Genomic DNA, 23,053 nt, shown 5'->3' on the forward strand with positions numbered 1-23,053 from the left:
AGCCTTTTATGGTTAAAGTCACTACATGCTTTACAACTGAATTCATACTTACTCTGTTTAGTCACGCCGAGAGTGTGTTTGGGTTTTGGTGGTGATTAGAACTGCCCATTTTCAAGGTATTTAAAACATTATGCATGCCACATTATAAAAATGAAAGGCTTTTTTCTAAAGTTTAACTTAACTATTACCCTCATAAAAACTGTATCTTAAATGTAGCTGCAAAGGAGGTGTTGCTCTTCTGAATGTTTCAGTACATTAGAATATAATGTGAGCTTGTTCGAAAAAACAACTTATTTCTTAAAGGCAGTAGCAGATGGGCGTTGAGAATAAAGTGATGTAAATATGTATGCAAAACAGCAGACACTAATCAAAGAGGCTGAAGTTCAGGAGGTTGAAGATTATGTAGAGGAGAGAACATATAGTGAAATTTGATCGGAACGGTTTCGGATAAAGTGTGGCTGTCCCAGCGCTGTACGGTATACGCATTGTGAAAGATTGTTGAGAGAATTTTATCGAAAAATTAATAAAAATATCATAACAATAGTAATTGTGGTTAACAAATGCTGAAAAAAGTATCTAGTTAAAAAAGGTGCTTACCACTTATCTCCTTTGATGCAAGAAAACATTATTTTTCGATCTTCACAGAAATCGGAATTTGCGAAACAATATTTTCACTCGTATGTATCATTTTTCAACAGGTTCCACGGGGAAATTGTCCAGATCTAGTTTTCAATCCAGTCCATGTGAATGATGCTGGGTTTTACATCTGCCGTGTCAACTGTGGAACGTCCTTTGAATTTAGTCAGTGGGCGCAACTGGAAGTGTGCCATGTCACCTCGTCATGTTTTGGTGAGTCTCCAGTTTCCCTAGATTGCTACTGTGAGGTAGTAAATGTAAATGTAAATGTACAAGAATTTATATAGCGCAAATCACCGAGCGGTTTCTAAGCGCTTGCTTAGGGAACCCGTCCTGGTATTCCCCTGTGAGATAACCCCGGCAGGGTATCCGCAAGGTGAAAGCCAGGCATCCCGCCGCGAGGGGCCGTTGTGGAGATTAAGCAAGCTATTGCCCAGAGTCGCAGAGTGTGAACCCGTGAATCGAGTAGGCACCGGAGCGAGAATTGTCGAGTCCATGGACATTTTAGGACTCAAGACCCCGCCGAGCCGGGAATTGAACCCTGGTCCCGGGCTGACCTCTGCTTCCAGGTCTGCCTCCTCTAACCAGTGAGCCACACTTCTCCCTGGATAGTGCTGGATACAGTCGTAGAATTGAACATTGGTCTGCACAGACGTTTTTGTTTTTAATGTTTTGATTTATTAATCAGTACTGTGCTACTTTTTGCATCATGTAGTATTGTATACCAATCCTGAAATATTGTATTGGCTAGACATGACACACCTCGCACCATTTAGGGTGATGGACTGAATGAACTGGGCAACTTCTACATGTTTTAACCCATATTTTATACATCTGTTTTTAACATGAATACTGTTCAAACATGTATCCAGAGAGCTCATTCGGCCTCTTTTTTAACAGAATCTTTGCTTAACTGAGGCACTTCTAATAAGGGTGTTCAGCCCTGGAAAGAAGGCAACCTGATTGATTTTCAGGCTATTTAAGTTTTATCGCTTGGCTAGATTGAACTCTGGACTCTAACGTGTATTTGCCTAGTTTCTGAGTTTTTTTTATCAGCATAAACATCATGGGTATAAGATCATAGGTTTTTATACCTCATTCCAAAACAATTACAGCAACTAATCCTAGGATAGAAATCATATCAGCCATGTGACTCTCTTTGGCATCCCAGAAACCAAATCATTTATGGTCTGCAGACTACTTGAGTGAGTCCTCATATTGCAGAACTCCGTAAGGTGATGCATTATGTAGCCATAATAGAAACCAAAATTGCATAGTCGATCAAATGAGGTAACCCATATTATGCTATTATGGGAAATGGGAAGCAGTTTTTCCCATCTAAATTGGGCCCACTCTGGTCTAGAGTAATGTTAACTCAGGGTTTTTCTGTAGACTTCTTTGTGGTTTTTACTGTAACTGAACACAAAAATATGGAAATCCATAATCTCTCAGTCGTAAGATACCCTTTTTTGAATAGTCAAATCAGGGTCAGTGGTGCCACCGCATCATTGCCTTTTTCCCTAACTAGTCTTACCATATGCTTTTTTATCTTCTTACACAAACTTGGTTTTAGGTATATGGATATATTTTGAAATAATGTCAATAGTTTTGGCGCAATTAAAATTTTCCAAAAAGTTTCCCGAATTCAATATGTCTTTGCAAAGCTTCCACTACAATGGGGACATTGTGTTGTGGTACCTCATCATCTGATCTATAAACCTATATTTCTAAGTATTTCAATGTATCTATTCCTTTCCCGTTATAGCATGGTGAAATTTAGAATCCGCCAGTGGGAGTAGGTTTATGTAATCTAGTTTATTTTGAATGGTAATACAATACAGAATCTATTTTAAGTAGTAAGAAAAATGTTATGTGCATATATTCCCTTAAAAAATATTTAAAGTGAAGTTACAGTAATGAAGTAAAACAATTCCTGAAATTGGCAACTTTCAAACACCACTTCGAGCCTCCTCTATGAAAACTATCACTTGCCCCCCAAATGGATGGCTCTTAATCTCATTATATATGTCATAAAGTATCCCCAGCTGTACAATATAAGGGTATTGCAATTCATTGAGGAGTTCCATAACCATATAGAGGAACGAGGGCAAAGGCGGAGTTCCTTTAAAAGGTTATGGCACTCTGAGGTGACTTGCAAAATCCTTATCGTGTACAGCAAGGGTCATTTTTTCCCTTATAATATATGATCACGCTATCATCTTTTCCACCAAACACTTAAATCCTTGGTGCTTAGCTCTAACATTTGAAAGAGAGCGCATGTTTGCAAACATGAAAAATAAAAATAGACTCTCTAGTGCAAAATTAAGTACATCAAAAAAGTTGTTAGATATTTGGTGCAAAAATATATTAGAATCAGTTGAATGCAAGTCATTTTCTTTTAAAAAGCGCAGTTTGGATTTTGTAGAAGTATGCAGAAAGAGTCTAACTTTTCTAATATTACTTAAAGAGTTCAAAAACATACAACGTAGTGCAGCTAAAAAACAGAACTGAACAAAGAACAGCAAAATTATTTTATTTCTTTTTTCAAATACCTGCTTTAATTTTGCTCTGTGACTTACCTTTCCCCTTGAGTGCTGTCTCTGGCAGCAGACATTGTGATGTCAGAACTCAACTGTAATAAGTTTTAGAGCTGAGAAGCTACACCACTTCTTTATAATATTTCACTGGATGCGTCACGCCACCTATTGTAAAGAAATTAGAAACTGTTTTTCTACGTGTATTGCAGAATCCCATGTCTCATATTTATACTAATAAATAATATAACTAATAACACCTATGCAAACCAAGAAATTATACTGTGTGCATGGACGTGTCATTAATAATGTGAGGTTAAGCAGTGGTTTGCTCTATTTCCGTGCCTTTGCCCAGAACTTGGTCCCAACCTTCTGTGTGGCCAAGCTCAGATGCATTTGGCTGTGCATAGCGGTCTATAGGTGCTGGAGCTGTAACAGTCCCCAAATACTGAAGCAGCTATGCAAAGCTTTCAGCAGTGCGCATTGTGCTGAGTGCATTGTTGGTCTGCGGGCACTCCTTTCTCCATTCTCATGTGGCTAATTCAGCTGTGCACCCCTGTCTCTGCCTTGCTAGGTCCTTGGTCTACATGCTTACTGTGCACATTCATTGTCATGCATAGTTATACTGAGGTTATTTTTTGTTATTTGTTTCAGGGTTTGCAAAATAAATTGAATTAAATAAAATAGTTTCAAGATTTTCTGAAGCTGGGGCTTCTTTCCAGCTATGATATTTAATGGCAATCCATTAACGGCAAACATATTGTATTCAGTACATACTATATACATGCCAAAAGGTGCTTTGGGTTGGTGTCCTGCGGTCAGTGGCTTCTTTGGCTCAAGACAATTCAGCGGTTGGCTTGAGACTTGGACAATCAAATCTTCAATCAGCCCCTTTGCAGTATTTTAGTCTCACCATCTTTCTATTGGCTGTTTGGGTTTCTTTGGCTGCAGTTGGAATGCATGAGGGACTATTTTACAAATGAAAAGTGCACCCAAATTACATTCAGCCATCACAAGTTAATTTCTTTGTCGCATAGCATACAGAAATACCTGCAATGGAAGAACAATTTGTGTGCATACATTTTAGTTAATTGAAAAGGTATTATTTAACCCCTTCGCTGCTTCTGTCGGCCAACGGCCGTCGCGAGCACTACCTCCATAGTGCTGCGCACGTCTGTTGGCCGACGCGGCCCCACCCACTCAATGGAACGCCGCACACGACGGCGGAATGTCCGCCGCGGTTAAGGCGTTAACTTTAAACCTGTGTTGTGATTGGGTGCTAGGATTGTTTTTTACTTATTTGAAAGAGTATATATATATATATGTATGGGCATATTTATATAGCGCTGTACTGTCACCCAAAGGGTATCCTGGAGCTTTGATTCAGCAAGCCGAAACCACCAATGCAAAATCACACTGCTCTCGGGAACAGGTGGGTCTTCAGACCTCTCTTAAAAGGTAACAAGTCACCCTGACTCCTCAATGATATCGGGAGAGAGTTCCAAAGTCTTGCAGCTGCAAAAATGAAAGACCGACCACCCATCCTTACCCTCTGAACTCTGGGAACCATCGCCAGATACGCCGAGGAGGAGCGTAGTCTCCGAGAGGTGGAGTACCATGAAAAAATATTCTGCAGCAAAACTGGGCCCTGTCCATGCAACGCTCTAAAAACCAGGCAAGATGCTTTAAAAGGGATTCGTTGATGGACCGGCAGCCAGTGCAGATCCAGGAGTGCCCTGAAAGAAGAGGCGGTGCGCGGACGAGACAATGCCAACTTGGCTGCCATATTTTGAACCCGCTGCAGCTTGCCCACCAGCGTACCGGGTGCCTCCAGAAGCAGTGCGTTGCAATAGTCCAGCCTGCTTAAAATAATGCCCCGCACTACCTCAGGCCGAGCCCGCGCTGGAAGCAATGGAAGAACCTTGCGTAACATTCGCAGCAGAGTCATGCAAGTGGCTACGGTTTTATTAACAAAGATGTCCTATTGTAAGTTGGGGCCAAACATGACCACTAGATTGTGTGCAGATTCTGCTGCAGTCACTGTCCCAGGAAAGGAGGGATGCCAGAAATCGTCTGGCAGAGGACGAGGAGTCCGATCATTAGAACAGTACAACACCTCCGTTTTTGACCCATTAAACTGGAGGGAGTTGGAGCGTAGCCAGTCCGCTGTAGCTGACATACAGCGGTGGAAGGTCTCTAAAGATACAGCGTCTTTCCCCTCCAAAGAAAAAACCAATTGGGTGTCGTCGGCGTAATTAAACACCGAGAAACCAAAGGAACTTATCAATTGGATCAGGGGGCGGAGGTACAGATTGAATAAAATAGGACTGATGGCCGAGCCCTGGGGCATCCCCTGGCCAACTTTCCGTACACCCGACCTAAAAGGTGGTAATGCCACCACCTGCTGCCTGTTGTTAAGGTACGAGACCAACCAGTCCCTTGCCAACCCTGTGACACCGATCTCCTCCAGCCGCTCCAAAAGGGTGGAGTGGCTGACCGTGTCGAACGCGGCCGACATGTCAAGCAGCACTAGAAAGGCTGCCTGACCCGTGTCGACCCGCGACCGAAGATTATTCAACACGGCCACCAGCGCAGACTCCGTCCCATGAGCTGGGCGGAAGCCAAACTGGGCCACATCCAACCAGGTGTTATCCTCTAGGAATCTAGATAGAGATCGGGTAACCATCTTCTCCATGATTTTAACAGGAAAAGGGAGCAAGGAAATGGGTCTGTAATTTGACAAGCAGGAGGGGTCGAGTGTGGGTTTCTTCAGGAGGGGTGAAACCACTGCCAACTTCCAGCTCTCCGGGACAGTTGCGGTGGCAAACGACTGATGGCAGATGGAGTATAATGGATAAAAGAGTTCTTTCTGGAATAATTTCCAGAATTTGTGCGGGAGTGGATCCAGCGGGGAGCCTGATGACACAGTTTGCGCTAATTTACAAAACTCGTCAAAGGAGGGAAGAGAAAAACAACTCAGCTGGGGTCGACTGGAAGATTCCTCCGGAGCTCCCGGACTGAGAGAGGGACACCTCAGCTGGGGTCGACTGGAAGATTCATCCGGAGCTCCCAGACTGAAAGAGGGACACCTCAACTGGGGTCGACTGGAGGATTCAACCGGAGCTCCCAGACTGAGAGAAGGACACCTCAGCTGGGGTCGACTGGAGGATTTAACCGGAGCTCCCAAACTAAGAGAGGAACACCTCAGCTGGGGTCGACTGGAAGATTCATCCGGAGCTTCCAGACTGAGAGAGGGACACCTCAGCTGGGGTCGACTGGAAGAATCATCCGGATCTCCCAAACTGAGAGAGGGACTACTCGTCTGGGGTCAACTGGGAGATGCTTGTGGAGTGCCCAGAGTAAAAGGGAGACTACTCCACTGGGGTCGACTAGAGGCTTCCTCCGACTCACCCATCTGGGATCCACCTAGAGAAACCTCTAAAGCGGAGTCAGTCGGCCCAGCGAGTCCGCCCAGGATAGTGGTGATCTTATCCTCAAAGGCAGCGGCCAGAGAGTCGCATAAGGCCTGAGAGACTGGGATGTTGTTCATGGCACCAGTCGGATGGGAAAGATCCTTCACAATCCTGAATAAAGTCTGCGATTTATTGGTCGCCTGATTCAGCGTATCTTCCAGATAAACTGCTTTTGCACACTTGATCTGTGCTTTCTATTCTAGTAGTGCCAGTCTGAAGTTGACATTTGCTGTGTCTAAATAGTGCTTCCTCCAGGCCCTCTCGGCCCGCTTACATCTCAACTTCAATTGTAAAAGATCGCTGGTATACCAAGGCATAGCTCGGTTTTGTTTGTCCCTTGATCTGCGCACTGGGGCCACTTTATCCAAGGAAATGGATAACTGTCGACACAGGTTAGCGTAGCTTTCGTCAACGCTACCCTCCAGAACAAATCCCTCAGGAAGTAAAGTGGGCAGAGCCGGAGATTTTAACAGTCTAGACCAGGATCGGCCGATTTTAACCTGTCTCAGTCCTGTCATTCGACGAAATGGCCGGCAGATGGAGGTGGAAAGATACGAGTGCGTGATCCGTCCAACATTGGGGCAGAATGTCCTTCACCACCACCTTCTGAGCATCAGCAAAAACCATGTCCAGGATGTGACCCTTCACATGGGTGGCAGAAAGGACCAGCTGTTGCAGCTGAATATTGCCACAGGCTTGGCAAAGATCATTATAGGCAGTATCCAAAGGGCCATTCTGCCACAGATTAAAGTCTCCTAAGACTAACAGTCCGGTATGGGAGTTAGATAGATCATAGATGAGATCGATGAATTCCGACAGAGATGATGGTGCATTGCCAGGCGGTCTATAGCAGAGAACCCCTGAATATAGCGTTCTCTCATGCCCTTTAAAGGAGAAGCCCATAAGCTCAAAGCCTGGTACCTTCTTAATCTGTAGCTGTGAAAGGGCTAGGGTTTCCCTGAAGATGAAACCTATTCCGCCACCTCTGTTCTTTAAGCGAGGGGCATGTCTAATTTTATAGCCCGGAGGGCAGACCAAACCCAGTTCCACCCCACTGTCCGCTCGTGTCCAAGTTTCCGTTAGGAAGAGCGCATCCAGTCCACAGGACTCAATAAGGAGAACAATCTCCGTGTGGTGCTTACAAAGTGACCGAACGTTTAATAGGCCAAATAAAAGCGGCTCCAGCGTGGCAGTGGGAGTATCCTGCTGAGCACAAGATGTCTGGGGCGATCTCAGCTTCAAAAGGTCGGTCCTAGAGTAAGGTATGCGTGAGGCAGTTAAAAGGACAGAGTCGCCGGCCCTAGGCGCGCCAGTTGCGCGAACGGGCGCAAACGGGCTTACCTCTGGCGCACCTCTGGTGCGCCTACGGCGCACCCGCTGCGCGCTTGGGAGGTGGCCATCTTAAATACCGGAGTGTCGCGAGAATCCTGTGAGGGCAAGCCACTGGCCCCTTACGCAAGATGGCGCCTACAGCTAGTATACACCTCCTGAAAGTCCCAACCCAATATGGCGGCAAAAAGCGGCGCGTTCCAGATGAGCCCCCAAGCTATCCCTCTATCCCAGCAAACGTGGGTGCCAAACTATTATCGTGTGGGTAAGTTCTATCTAAGCCCCAGACACGGGAATTAGAGCATCTGCGTTCTAAGCGCAAGCAGCACGAACAAATTACTGCCAAGTATAATTGATGCCAAATAGGTTTTTAAAATATTAAAACAGAACAGATAGTAGCAGTACAATAGCGCGTCGCGTAGTAGGCAAGTAAATCTGCCTGACTGAAGAGAGACAACTTACTTAAGTAGGCTCCTCCTCCAATGAGAGAGTCCTGTGAGGGCAAGCCACTGGCCCCTCACGCAAGATGGCGCCTACAGCTAGTATACACCTCCTGAGTGCTGTACTTGTTCATCTATTTCAATCACGATAAAGTACATCCTGGACTATCATAAGAAACGCATTTGTAAATAAGCTCTGATGAAGCAGGAACTTTTGATAATAATATTATCAGTGTATAGAGCCTTAGTCGCTATCCCACACATGCACGTTAAATAATGCTCTAACCCTCTAGCCACATCGTTTATAACAGTTGGTGCTGTTACAGTAGATACAGCCTCTGATACAGCAACGCCGTGACGTGCCCTCTGACCTCCATTTAGCAATCGGATTTGCCTCCTGAACTGTATGAAGATGCTGCATTCCATCACAGTTATGAAAGGGCATGACAGCGGAAAAAATGGTAGTTGCACTCCGGTTTTTTAAATGTATAACAAGTGTGCAATGTCAAATATCGGCATAAATGCCCACAACTCACCAGAATACAAATCACAGGACTATATATATATATCAGGAAACAGTCGCCTCCACCAGGAAGGCAACGAGGAACTCAGCGGGCAGTGGAAGGTAATTGTGAACAGAGATTCGTAAGGCATGACGCGTTTCGGGATTCGTCCCTCTTCAGATGCCTGTGCTCCCCTCCTGACTCCCCTCCTGACTCCTTGCTGCAGTCCCTTTTGAATGTTGAATGCATCCTCCTCATTGGGGGAAAGATGGTGGACTGCAATTACCAGCATCCCTAGTGGTGGGATGTTTGGACAGGCTGCCAGGATTCGGAGAAGTTCCGCTTGGGGCTGTAACAATTCACCCCCACTGCCCAACGCCTTCTGCAGCCTCCGTTGCGGGCAGATACGGTAAGTCCGTGGCAATACTCCGGGCTACACCGTGAAGTCGCGGTCCCAACAGGGCCCAGTATACACCCTCCCGTGGCTTGCAGCGCTCCAAGCACACCATCGCTACCGCGATACTCCTCCAGTGTGCCACAAAAGGAGCTTGGCTCGTTAGGGCGGGTTACCTATATAGGTAATGTAATATATATATAATCTGAAGGTTTGGGGGCGATTCGTCAAGTGGGGGCCAAGAAAAAAGGGGGGTCCCAAAACGTGTTTTCCCCATGCAATTTTCCATAGGGCCATTTAGCCAGGGCTACAGCCCGAACGGCTGAACGGAATTCCACGAAATTTGGCAGAGAGGTAGAGTTCGGTTCCCAGATTGTGCTTTTTGTTAAATGGTGTAAATCCGTTCAGTAGTTTCTGAGAAAATTACAAGTAAAATCATAGCGATATCTAGAGACGGAGTGCAGCACGCATACGGAAATCCGTTCAATTACGAGCGCGAGCTGCTTGCTGATTGGCTGTGAACTGTCTGTCAACACTCGAAACCAGGAAGTGTTGGCGGTCATCTTGTGCCTCGGTAGAACCGAGTCACAAGAACACAGTAAAATAAAGTTGAGAAATAAGGAAAGGGGGCAGGGTAGAAACATTCTGACCCTATAGTCTTGGTCTGGGGGTGGTACATGGATTTTTAGGCTCAATTTAAAAAAAAATTTAAAATAAAAAATGGCGGGGTACTCGTGCAGTACTTGTACGCAGTGGAAAAGGTGAACAAAAACTAGAAGTCGTTTTATTCATTAGATCCCGGGGGCAAATTACAGGGGCAAGTTTTTTTTGCATAATGGGGGCTTGTAAGGTGCCCCGAGCACTGGGGAACGGCACTCCTCTGGTTTTATTTTGAAGTATGTGGGGGGTTATGGTCCTACTCCCCGCAGTCTCGGGGAGCGGCACCCCTTGGGTCTTTTTTAAAAAAAAAATTAGTTTGGAGGTCTCTCTCTCTCCCCGTACACGTCGCGGGGAACCCCAACTTTCTAGGGCAGTAATATGTAAAATGACCTTCCAGGTCCGGGTACCTGCATTGTCTGTTTTTTTTTTATTAATGTTGGGAGGGTGGGCTTGATAATACGTCCTTGTTAATTCCCATAGAAGAAAGGAATTATTCCCTTGAGGTTGATATAACTAAAAGCTAAACCATCGCCTCAAATATCACAAGACAGTCTAAGAACTGTTGCAAACACACAGATATATAGATTATAACATATTTATTATACATCAAAAAGTTAAAAAACAGATAATTACATTTCTACACATAACATGATTACCTAATCAAATGGTTAAAAAACAGACTGATGATAGCATTATCAATTATGACCTGCACAATTGAAAAGACAGACAGAAATTGTAAAACATAAAAATTGTTGAATACAGTTAGTACATTTGGAGCTCCCAGATATTACCATCTATGTTTTACCACTATTGATCTTTGGTATAAACAAGGGTGATGGAGACTTAAATTGTACTATAATCAAAAGCGTCAACGCGTTTCGGTGGTTCTGTACAAATGGAGTCCACCTTTATCAAGACTTGTCTTTGTAGTCTGTCGTACTGAGGGGTCTGTACACTTTCCCCTTGGGGTTGTATCTTGGGGGACTATGAATCTCTGCCGTGGGTTTGCTCGCGCACTTGTAGTTGCGGTAATAAAAGAATTCAGGGAATCCCAAAAATGATCCTGTTTCTAGTCTACACCTTCGTAGGGGATGGATTTCTTAATAATCGCGTTCACCAATGGTCTGTGTAGTGGACTCATATATCAGCGCTGGTCCAAACATTCTCCGGAGCTCGCCGGGAGTCTCTCAGGATTTAATTGAAGTGGAGAGGTGAAGCTACCCTTCCTTTTACTAAAATATGTGACTTTTGCCGGCGGTCACTGAAAATCTCACAGGGTTAAAAAGGAATTTAGGAAGCTTCTCCTTCTTCTTGTAGAGGAAAACGCCTGAAAACTGAAAGGCTTGGAAAAGTCCTCTCCAAAGCACTTTTGCTCGGTTAGTTGTGGCTGTCAATTCAATTCAATCAGGACGTGGTAGCCTCTGAAAGGAAATCGCTCCCGCTGCTACTTGGGTTTCCTGCCAATAAAACGGCGATAATTTTAACACCGGTCCTTGATAATATGCACCTAAAAAGGGCGATAATGGGCTTGATAATATGCCCTTGTGAATAACCATAGCAGCCCAGGTTAACATCAGAACCTGGGCTGCTATGGGAATTTACAAGGGCCTATTATCAAGCCCATTATCGCCGCTTTATCGGCAGTTTCATGCCGATAAAAGCGACGATAATGTACCGCCTTTTGTTGATAATATGCCCTTTCATTTCTATGATAGTATGTAAAATTTTTCTTTTTTTTGTGTAGCAGTTGTACTCTCTACGCATGCGCAGCCTCATTTCGAAGCCCAAGTTTTTTTCTTTTTCTTCAAGTTCAAGAAGCAAACCTTTCTTTATTTCAGGTAGTACATTTTTCGCTTTCTTTTCCCGGGTCGTGTGTGTCATCCGCTGCTGTACTTTTGTAATATATTAATAATCATATTTTTTCTATATTTATTTGAAAGGTAGTGCCGAGGGGCCAAACGTTAATTACGTACTCCGTCCACCGCTAATTTAGTAGTTTTTCACCGTTATTTTTTATTAAATCTGTTACTTAGAACTCAGTAGTTTTCAATCCTAGTCTTGAATATATTACTATAGTATTTCAACATTATTTTTATTGTGGACCGTCATACCCCTTCCCCACAAAATAAGAGAAGTATGTCATTTTTTTTAATTAACTTTTATTAAAACAATAATGTAAACGAAACTCAATTATAACTATAATAGAAGCAACTAGAAAAATAACTTTAACAAACAATATTATAAACAAATTGTTAAATGGACTCCAAATGATGTCCGATTGGTAATCTGCAAAACAAAAAAGAAAATTCTACATGTGCAAGCAGACAGCAGTGTCTATAAGTTTGAGAGAAAGAGAAATGATGTCACAGAGAGTGAGAGAAAGAAAGAGAGAGAAAAGAACATTAAAACTGTCTCGCAGAGTCTGGAGTTGAGATTTTTTCTTGAAAAGTCAGACGTTGATTTACAAGCTCCTTGCGTCACTTTACCCATGTTAAAAGTGACAGAAAAGTGGCGTAATAAGCTTGTAGATCTGTTTGTCAGACTGTTGTAACCTATCTGTTGTCACTGCTCAGAGGTAATTATAGATTTTACAGAGAAGCTGCTGTACACTACGCACTCTGGGCCATAATATCAAGCCTGGGCGACAAAATTATCGCCACTTTATCGGCAGGAAAGTGCCGCTAAAGTGGCGATAATGGCTTTGATAATATGCCCTATGGAATTCCAATCGAAGTTCATGTTAGATGTCCTTCACATCTAACATGAGCTTCGATTAGAATTCCATAGAGCATATTATCAAACCCATTATCGCCACTTTAGTGGCACTTTCCTGCAGATAAAGTGGCGATAATTTTGGCGCCAAGGCTTGATAATATGGCCGTCTCTCCTTTCACAAATAAAGGTAAGACTACAGTTTTACGAGTGCAGTGTACCTATAACATTTCACTTGTTATAGTGCTGCGTTCAAGTGGTGTCTATATGGAAGTGCCTACTGCATTACTGACGCAAAAGTGGCATAACGGCATTGTAAATATGCCGATTTAGTTCTAATGCATTGCTATGAAGGCATTGTATATGTAGGCTGCTGTGCTTACCTTGTATAAACAGTGCGGCCACCAGAGTTCACCACTCGACTTGAACTCTGCTTCTATACGTCAAAGTATATTCAATACGTTGCAGACAATTCCATTGCTGTTGCTCGATAGGCCGTGATTGTTTCTGAAGGATGTTTGCTGAAGGAAACAAAAGGACATTTTGATTAGTCATCGTAAACTGAGTTGCGTGAATATATTCTGGACATTTCAGCGATTATAAAAACTTTACTGCTATTGGGAAAAAAATTAAATATGTAAATTAATATATTATATAGGAGTGCGTTTGTCTAAAATATTAAGTCGCATTTTTGTATGAAGTCAGCTACAACCCTTTGACTCCTTCTGAGGCGTACTCAAGTGTCACTGCTCACCTTTTGTGGAAACGAATTTCTTCATGATATAGTCACGATCTCCAACAAAGAAGTCTTATACGTGTTGCCGAGTCTTGATACCTCTATGGTTTACGACATACTTGTGCTCTCATCATCATCATCGCAGGTTCTTCACCCGCTCAGTGCTTTGGGCACCACTAACTCACTGACCAAAGAGGCCACTCATGTGGTAGTGGGTCCTTTGTTCGGTGCTTTGGGAACAAGTCTAAAATGGTGTACAACACGTGCACTCCGTCTTTTTTATAGAGAGGGTCACGTGTGTAGTGACGGATGCGCTGAATGGGTGTGGTGTGGGTGTATACCAGCCATGAGGGAGTGTGCGTGTCAATCTGACAACTAGACCTGCAACTAAGAAATCACTACAATGGAAGTTTGGGCCTTCTACTTTTGTTGTGTTTTCCTGGTAGCGTAAGAGTGGCCTCTTTTTTCTAAGTAATGTTATAGAGTCACCATGTATGTGACCTATTTTGTGACGCATTTTATTGTACAATGAGTTTGAAAAACTAGTTGTGGTAGGGTGTTTTTTAAATTAAACTGTGAACTCTGGTTTTGAGTTTGTTGAGTGTAGAAGTATATATATTTTTTTCTATTTTGTATTCTATCATAATTGTGCTGACTTTTCTGCTTTAGCGTACAGTACTATATTATTTTATAAAATGTATAACAAAGTGTTGAAATCATGTTTGAAATTAGAATGGAAGCATGCAAGCTGCTCTCTGTGAGGAATATCAATACCGGCTCCCGCAGGAAGTGGGGAGCGGCTGCGATCGTGGAAGCCTTGCGGGTGTTCCCACGGTTCGCAACGTTAGATTTGAGCCCCGGGGGATGGGGTGCTCGGGAATCCACACTGTAAGAATCTTGAAGAGAGGTCTGGATGCACTATGAAGGTCTCTGTAAATGAAGTGGCAGTTAGTTTGAAAAGTGAGATTTTTTTCTAAAATGGTGAACAACATGCAGTTTTGAAAAAAGAAAAGGATTGATTAGTTGTTCGAGAATATTCTGCACTAAGCTACGCTGAATGTTTCTGTGTTTTAAAAGGCTTATTTGTATTGGTTAAGAATAAGTGTTAGCAAAGAACGTTACATAAAATAAGCTGGTATATTCTCAAGGCAAACATACTTGCTGTTTTATTTTGCAACAATGTATGATAAACTTTTCACCTGTGTGCTGAGTTAGGTGTTCCCTGAAGTGTTTCTATGGTAACTGGTAGATTGTGGAATGGAGGAAGGGTTGAAAGTTTTGTCAGTTGGAAAGGGTGCAAAAGTTCAAGCAATATAAATGTGTTTCGTTTTGAATTTAATGTGGGAATAAATGTGATTTTTTTATTTATTTGTATATGTGTGTAGATTGAGTGTGTAGTTTGCTATTTGGTATAGAGCTTCCTGATCCCGTAGGACTGCTTAGTGGGATTTACAATGATGTGCAAGTTCAACATCTTTGATGGCCTTTGTTGAGCCTTTGATGGCCCTGGGGAGCACCGTCTCTGAGGGTCAGCTCTTGTACTGTTGTAGGGTGCCTATTCGTGGGAGTATGCTGTTTGCTATGGTTGGGCGAGAGTTCTCTTTGAAGTAGGAAAGCAGATTGTTTTTCGTCTGAGAGAGCAGTATGTAAGGTAGTTTCTCTGACCAAAAGTAATTCCGGCTCCCGAATGATGTAGGGAGACGGCTGGTACCGTGGTGGATTTGGGGCTCTACCTACGGTCTTGAACGTTATATTTGAGGCTTGGTGGATGGGGTGTCCGGTGATTGTAAAAAAAAATTAGTGATGTATGCTATTTTTTTTTTTTTACGGTATATTTATTGTGCGTGTACAGTGCGAATTTTGGAAGTTTTTCCATAAGCGTACGTAAGCAAGAAAAATTAATTAAAAATAAATCTTTTACAGATATTTATCAAGTTTGTTTGTTTATATCTTTGTTATTTGTAATGAGACGTTTTTGCTTTATTGGTACTTATAAGTAAGTGCTTAGCCATAGTCTAAATTTGTTGAGGATCAGTGTTTTATACAGTGCTGAACTTTTGATCTCTGTTGACAGTTGAGTTTTGCATGATCTGTTGGGGGTAGGGTGGAAAGTTATGTCAGTTGGAAAGGTTTGTAATGTTAAATCAATAGAAATGTGGGTTTTGTTTTGACTTAATGTGTGCAGGATTTTAATTGGTTATTGATATGCATGTATGTGTAAAATGAGAGGAGAAAATGTTCCATTTGACGGTTCTGCTGCAAACACGGAACTAGAGAGATTCTGTACAAGAATATCCACTGTGTGAGTGGTATTCTTCTTAATCTACAAATCAATTTGAAAGGTGAGTTGATAAATTGTATGGGAGTGTGTGCGGTGCATCTTTGTACATTAAGGAATTATGGGGTATATCAAGACAGGCGATAATATTATTGCCGCTTTATGGGTAGAGAACTGCCGATAAAGCGGCGATAATGTTATCGCCTGTCTTCATAATATGGCCCTATATTAATCCGTTGTTAAACGTTTTATAGTAGTAAATGTGTTTTGCTATAATGCATGCTGTTATGTTTTTTTGTTTAATATCAGTTTGTGCGTCTCTGTATATTAAGAGATTATGGGCCATATTATCAATAAAGGGCAATACATTATCGCCGCTTTTATCGGCAGGAAACTGCCGGTAAAGCGGTGATAATGGTCTTGATAATATGTCCTTGTGAATTGCCATAGAAGCCCATGTTAACACTAGAACCTGGGCTGCTATGGGAATTTACAAGGGCCTATTATCAAGCCCATTATCGCCGCTTTACCGGCAGTTTCCTGCCGATAAAAGCGGCGATAATGTACCGCCCTTTACTGATAATATGGCACTGACGGGCATATTATCAAGGACCGGTGTTAAAATTATCGACGTTTTATGGGCAGGAAACTGCAGATAAAATGTCGAAAATGGTCTTGAAAATACGCCCTTGTTAATTCCCATAGAAGCCCATGTTCTGGTGTTAACATAGGCTTCTATGGGAATTAACAAGGGCTTATTATCAAGCCCAGACGCGGCCCGTCGAGGGAGTTGGGACAGGCGGGGTGGGGGAGGGGCAGGGTGGGGGGTGATAAACAACGGAATCTGGATGATTGTAGGTAAGTAAACAATTAAATTAATAAAACTAATTTCGGGCCATATTATCAACAACATAAGACTAAACATTATCGCCGGTTTTGTCGGCAGGAAACTGCCGATGAAGCGGCGATAATGGCCTTGATAATATGCCCTTGTGAATTCCCATAGCAGCCCAGGTTAACACCAGAACCTGGGCTGCTATGGGAATTTACAAGGGCCTATTATCAAGCCCACTATCGCCGCTTTATCGGCAGTTTCCTGCTGATAAAAGCGGCAATAATGTATCGCCTTATGTTGTTGATAATATGCCCCTTTGTTCCGTGCCCTGCATCGCATTTTGCGATGCAGGGGGCGCTACGAAATTCGGGGCATATTATCAAGGACCGGTGATAAAATTATCGCCGTTTTATCCTATTCGTAGCGTATGCTGAGAATGATTAGCAGTAGAAACTATGGTGCGATCACTCTCTCACTGTCAAATCAGAGCACAGGGCGTGCTATGAGAATAGTTAGAAGTGGTCACTTATTAGAGATCCGATTCAGCTGTCTGGCTTATTGTGCTATGTTAGCAGACATCGCTTACATGATTACGGTAACTGAGCGTGTGGTTTGCTATAAAAAAGTTGGGTTTACTCCTCTGTATGGGAAGCTGGATGTTTTTATCTGGCCATCGATTCCGACCTTGAAAGAAGAGTCAATCAAATGAGCCGTATAAGAGCACTATTGTCTCAAAAAGAGGTCGCTCTTACATCTGCTAGAGAAACATTTGTCCTTCATGTAGCAAACACCCGCACAGAAGTGTATGCTTTATTAAATACAGACGTGCCCCGGAATTTTAGGGAGTTAATTTAGACTATCTTTAATGCGTCCTAGAGTAGGGGGTTAGCTTACTTTTTCAAAGTTATAAGCATTGGCCTTGTGACTTTTATAGAAACTATATTTGGTGTCTTGTCGGTGTTTTTTCATTCTATTTTTTTCCAGCATCTTTGGTGAATTGTGCTTAATGCTCACATTAGTTGCCGGTGTGCTTGTATTAATTTGTTTACTAAAATATGGATGCACATCTTGCAGCAGACGACAATATTTCTCGGTTGTTGCTGGTCCACAACCGAATGCTTAGTTACTATGGAACGCTGCCTCTTGCAAAGTTGAGTGCAGCTTATGGATTATCGTTTCGATTCTCCTTTTTCACATGCGTTCAACCTGTGTTACATTGCCTGAGCTGTGATTTCGACTGGGCCCTGGATTTGTGTCTCTGCAGTACGGTGTCTCCCAACGCGGATTATGACCAGCTGATGAGCCCCTTAGTGGTTCATGACTTGCTCTGTTGTAGTGGCGGGATTATGGCCTTAGCAGCGACACATGGAATAATGGGACGTTAGAATGTTTTTGCAGCGGCGCATGACTTCTTGGCACGCAGTTACATTGAAGATGACCCGAGTTTTCCTCTGATGGTGATAGAGGCTCCGGTCGTTGAGGAACATGTATGTTCATTCCCACTTTTGAATTGGATGGCTGAAATGTTTTCAGATGAGAACAATGACTTCCTGTTGGAGGCTGTTGCTACATACTGTGCTTATACGCTGGTGGAATAAGACTGTTTGATTGTTCTACCTATTCTATATTATTTAGTTACTGCTTTTTATCAAAGATCGAATAATTTTTTTTGCAAAATTGAACTTGACTCTGCCTTTTAGGCTTGGACTCTGCGTTCGTAATTTGCCCACGTTTATATTATGCGCTTTGGTCAAGGAAATGTGTCGTGGGCTGAGCCTTGCACTCACACCGTGTTAAGTTAGCATGGGTTTATTAGAAGCTTAAACTCCATTTTTGTCTTCCTGCTCTGCTTTGCACACAACACGCACTTGCAATATTGTTTAGAGAAGGGTGAGTATTTTGCTTCATATGGGAATAATTTGATATACTACATTTGTAGACTGTCTCGCTACTTTAGGGTGTATAGTGAGAGCATGAAACATCAAGGTTATGTTGGATACTGTGTGTGTTATTCGGAATGATGTTCGCACGTTGGAGCCATAAGAGATATGCAGCTGTGGCATCTCTCATACTTGCATGTTTAGTAATGAAGTGTGCAGGCATGATTACACACAGTTTGAGCACATTGGTATCTTGACAGTTTGCGCAGAACTCAATGTGATCCACTACTGCTGAGTAACAGAGGTATGGGTCTGCCTATGTAGTCATATAAGATCTTCTGTAGTTATAAACTAACCTGCTAAGTAGGGAGGGAGAAATTTAGGTATATTTTAAATCTGTTTCCCTTTTGCATTATAGGATGCTTTCTCCCTTTGTATTTTATGGAATAGTAACAATGCTGACAACTTTGTTTCTGATAATATGTTTGCTTGTATTATGTAAGGTCCTGGGCATGAGATTACGGTGTTAGAAATAAACATTTTTCTAAGTTGCAGGTGTGTTTATTAAGTGCTTGTTTTGGACTGGTGTAAGAATGTAAGGAAAGAGTGCTCTTGTTATCTACCTTACCTGAGGTAACCTAAGTCGTATGTTGTGGGTTGACTAATAATTGGTGTTTTTGCTATAGGAGGAAGAACCAATGAGTCACTGATTGCTAGTCTGTTAGGGGGTTTGGGTACTAAGGTGGGGTTTGGAACACCGTAATTCACTGAGGTCGTAAGTCTTTATGCACAGTTTTGTGTAGGAGCAGAATCACTGCAACAGTAGTTACAACAAAAAGGCTCGACAAAGGGCCTTTAGTTTGAATCAAAATATGAAATTAAAGAATAATTGATAAGTGCAGCCAAGAAAGGGAACAAGTGTGCAAATTTCATAGTGCCTTCGGCCGGGGTAGTTGTTATAATAAAAAGCGTTGATAAAGGGCCTGTACTTTGAATTTGAATTAAAGAAGACTGATTGATAATCCTTGCCAAGAAAGGGAGCAAGTAGGTGTGTGTATGTGTGGATGATGTGTTGATTGAGCAGAAGATGAATAAGGTGAAAAATAAGAAAGGCTGCAGACATGCAAACTTTGTACTTCTTTGTAAGGGAAGTGCCTGCTTAGTAATCCTGTGCATATATATATATATATATATATATATATATATATATATATATATATATATATAGACTGAAAAAACCATAGGTTTCACATACGTTATAGTTAGGAATTAGCATTTAAAAAACCTTAGAAATTCACTGAAAAAAACATAGGTTTCACACATGTTATAGTTAGGAATTAGCATTTAAAAAACCTTGCAAATTCACAAAAAAAAACAGAGGTTTCACACATGTTATAGTTAGCTGGACATTTCACTCATACAAAACCATTGAAATTCCCCAGTTATAGTTAGTTCAGCTAACTATAACTTGCGTGCCCGCAATGCACTTCTGATGACGTCACATATTACATCACTCATGACATGGTCAGTGACATCACTCATGACATCACTGATGACATCTCAAACAGATAGAAATGGACAAAGTCTTTTGCCATTTCTACAGCAAAGTTTTTAAGCATAGGACTAGCACAGTGCTGTCCTTGCCGAGCTGTAAAACGACAAAAGCCATTTATCACTCCAGGTACAGTATTTATTATTTGAATTGGTAAAATACCAACCAAGCCAACCTGAAATGAATAAAAGCAACCCCTGACAGAGGGGTGTAGCTTTGTCCAGACACAAGGGAGCACCCAGTATAAGTAAAAAAAAATACCCTTTCAGGCATAGTGACGAATGAATTATGCAAAAAAGAAGCAAAGAACTCTGGGTAGTTCTCAAGTTTAGGTGGAAAGCAGCTCCTGTACAGAGCACTCTCAACACCAGCGACACTCTACATCTGCTCACCTCAAATGTCTGCTTTTCTATCAAAGTCTTTAAGCATAGGATTAGCACAGTGCTATCTACGCCGAGATAGAAAAGGACAAAGTCTTTTGCCATTTCTACAGCAAAGTTTTTAAGCATATATATATATATATATATATATATGTATATATATATATATGTATATATATATATATATATATATATATATATATATATATATATATATATATATATATATATATATATATATATATATATATATATATATATATATATATATATATATATATATATATATATATATATATATATATATATATATATATATATATATATATATATATATATATATATATTACCTACTGGCGGTCGCCAGTAGGTATATATAGTTAGGATTTTTTCTCTATGGGTTTTTTGAAAATTCTATGTCTAATAACTTTGGCGTTTGTGGACGGAATTGGCTGAAATTTTCAGGAAAATGGCACATTTTGTTTCTGAGCAGCCCCTGAAAATTGGGGGGGGGTTCGTCCAGGGGGGGTCGAGAAAAAAGGGGGGTCCCAAAACGTGTTTTTAACATTGAGTTTTCCATAGGGCGGTTGGCCTCACTTTTAGCCCGAACGGCTGAATGGATTTGCACGAAACTTGGCAAAATTGTAGGGACTGGTAGCCCGATGTGCCTTTTGTAGGTCTCAATATATGTGCTACAGTGGATTTTGAGAAATTAACGTTTAAAAAAAGATATATATCTGTAACAGCGGACCGGGCAGCGCTCCAGGACGCGTACTTTTCGCGCAACGGAGCTTTGTGAAGCGAAGCTGATTGGTTCTCCGGCGTCTGTCAACATTCCAAACAGTCCGTAGCGGCCGCCATCTTGTCTCTCGGTAGGATCGAGAGACAAGAGGAGGCCAAAGCGAAGGGGCAAATGACCATAAGGGGGAATAGTAGATCCTCGCTGACCCCCTAGGTTTGATGTGGAGGTTTTAAAAGGGCCCCGCGGGGCAAAAAAAAAAATAATAATAATAATCGAACGGCTGAATGGATTTGCACGAAACTTGGCAAAATTGTAGGGACTGGTAGCCCGATGTGCCTTTGCTAGGTCTCAATATACGTGCTTCAGTGGATTTTGAGAAATTAACGTTCAAAAAAAGATATATATCTGTAACAGCGCACCGCTTCGCGTACTTTTTGCGTTACGGAGCTTTGCGAAGCGAAGCTGATTGGCTCTCCGGTGTCTGTAAACATTCCAAACAGTACGTAGCGGCCGCCATCTTGTCTCTCGGTAGGATCGAGAGACAAGAGGAGGCCAAAGCGAAGGGGCAAATGACCATAAGGGGGCATAGTAGATCCTCGCTGACCCCCTAGGTTTGATGTGGAGGTTTAAAAAGGGCCCCGCGGGGCAAAAAAAAATAATAATAATAATAATCGAACGGCTGAATGGATTTGCACGAAACTTGGTAAAATATTAGGGACTGGTAGCCCGATGTGCCTTTGCTAGGTCTCAATATATGTGCTTCAGTGCATTTTGAGAAATTAACGTTCAAAAACAAGATATATATCTGTAACAGCGCTCCGCTTCGCGGAGATAAAATTATATCTGTATTACCTAGCTGTTGCTAACACCAGTTAGCGACGGCTAGTAGGAGATAGCGACCATCTTGGGCCCCACTTTGCATGTGAGTGATATTTATCACTAATGACATGCAAAGTGGGCATGCCAAGATGTTAGCGACTGGAAACAGTCGCTAACATCGCTATCTCCTATTATCAACTTTTGGAAATATTCGAGATAAGCGCGAATATCTCCAAAAAGTAACAGCTGCCCTGAGCAGTTCTTAGCCATGTTATGCAATGGGAGGTGGATAACATGGCTAAGAGCATTAGCTCGGTAATGCATGAATATCGCTGAGTTTTCAGCGATATTAATGCATTGCGGTCGTTTTTTATCGTATTTGCGATAAACCTTGATAATAGCAAGGTTTATCTGCGATAATTTCTGACGGTAAAAAAATCTTTGCAATGCATCGTTAGGGATAAATATCGCTTAACTTTGGTAATATGCCCCAACGTCTGTTAACGTTCGATTCGAAGGAAATCAGGAAGTGTTGAAAAACATTGTCTGCGCCATCTTGTCTTTTTTCAAATGCCACACTTTTGTCGTGCACGGCAGCCATTTTAGATGCCTTGACCAGACCCACTCTGTGCACGCTGTCGATCCTTAGCATGGCTCCCCACCCTCGCAAGCATCTCACCCAGGCAGTGGTCACCCCCGCTCTCTGTCTTATGCATGGGTAATAAACCTCCCCCCATCTGCGCTGCTCTTCCCTGAGAATCACACCCTGTGCCCGCCCGACACCTCCCTTTCGCCCTATTCACTACCGCACCCTCTGACACTCCTTTTCCTCTGTGTCCGATTGTCCAGGCCGGTCCTAGGCTATCAGCTAGCCCTGCAGATGTAGTTTATGGCCACAGCTGTAAAGAATCACCCCTCTTCAAAGGAGTTATAGTAGATCAAGGCCCACACTCGATGAGATCCGTCACAGCAGAAGCGTTGCTATTATCTGAAAACCATCCTGTATTGTGATTGGGGAGGGGACCGAGCGTGAAGCGGAAGATTCCAGGGATGACTCTTTGTACATCAAAGTTTTTACAATTATGTGTCACATTAAAAATATATAGCACTCCGACAAAGTAGTAAGATTATAAAACTTTAATAATTTATA

At 42.3% G+C, this 23,053-nt stretch overlaps 1 protein-coding gene across 2 annotated transcripts in view; it reads left to right on the top strand.

The window, feature by feature from the left end:
- MALT1 (MALT1 paracaspase) overlaps positions 1–23,053 on the top strand; it is a 716,169-nt gene that overhangs the window by 321,664 nt on the left and 371,452 nt on the right. For both annotated transcript variants that reach the window (XM_078674893.1, XM_078674892.1), the window contains exon 4: positions 699–849. In XM_078674893.1, the coding sequence (XP_078531019.1) occupies positions 699–849 (151 nt within the window). The remainder of the gene's footprint in view (positions 1–698; positions 850–23,053) is intronic.

Source organism: Lissotriton helveticus, chromosome 2_1 (assembly GCF_964261635.1).
Source record: "Lissotriton helveticus chromosome 2_1, aLisHel1.1, whole genome shotgun sequence".
Taxonomy (NCBI): domain Eukaryota; kingdom Metazoa; phylum Chordata; class Amphibia; order Caudata; family Salamandridae; genus Lissotriton; species Lissotriton helveticus.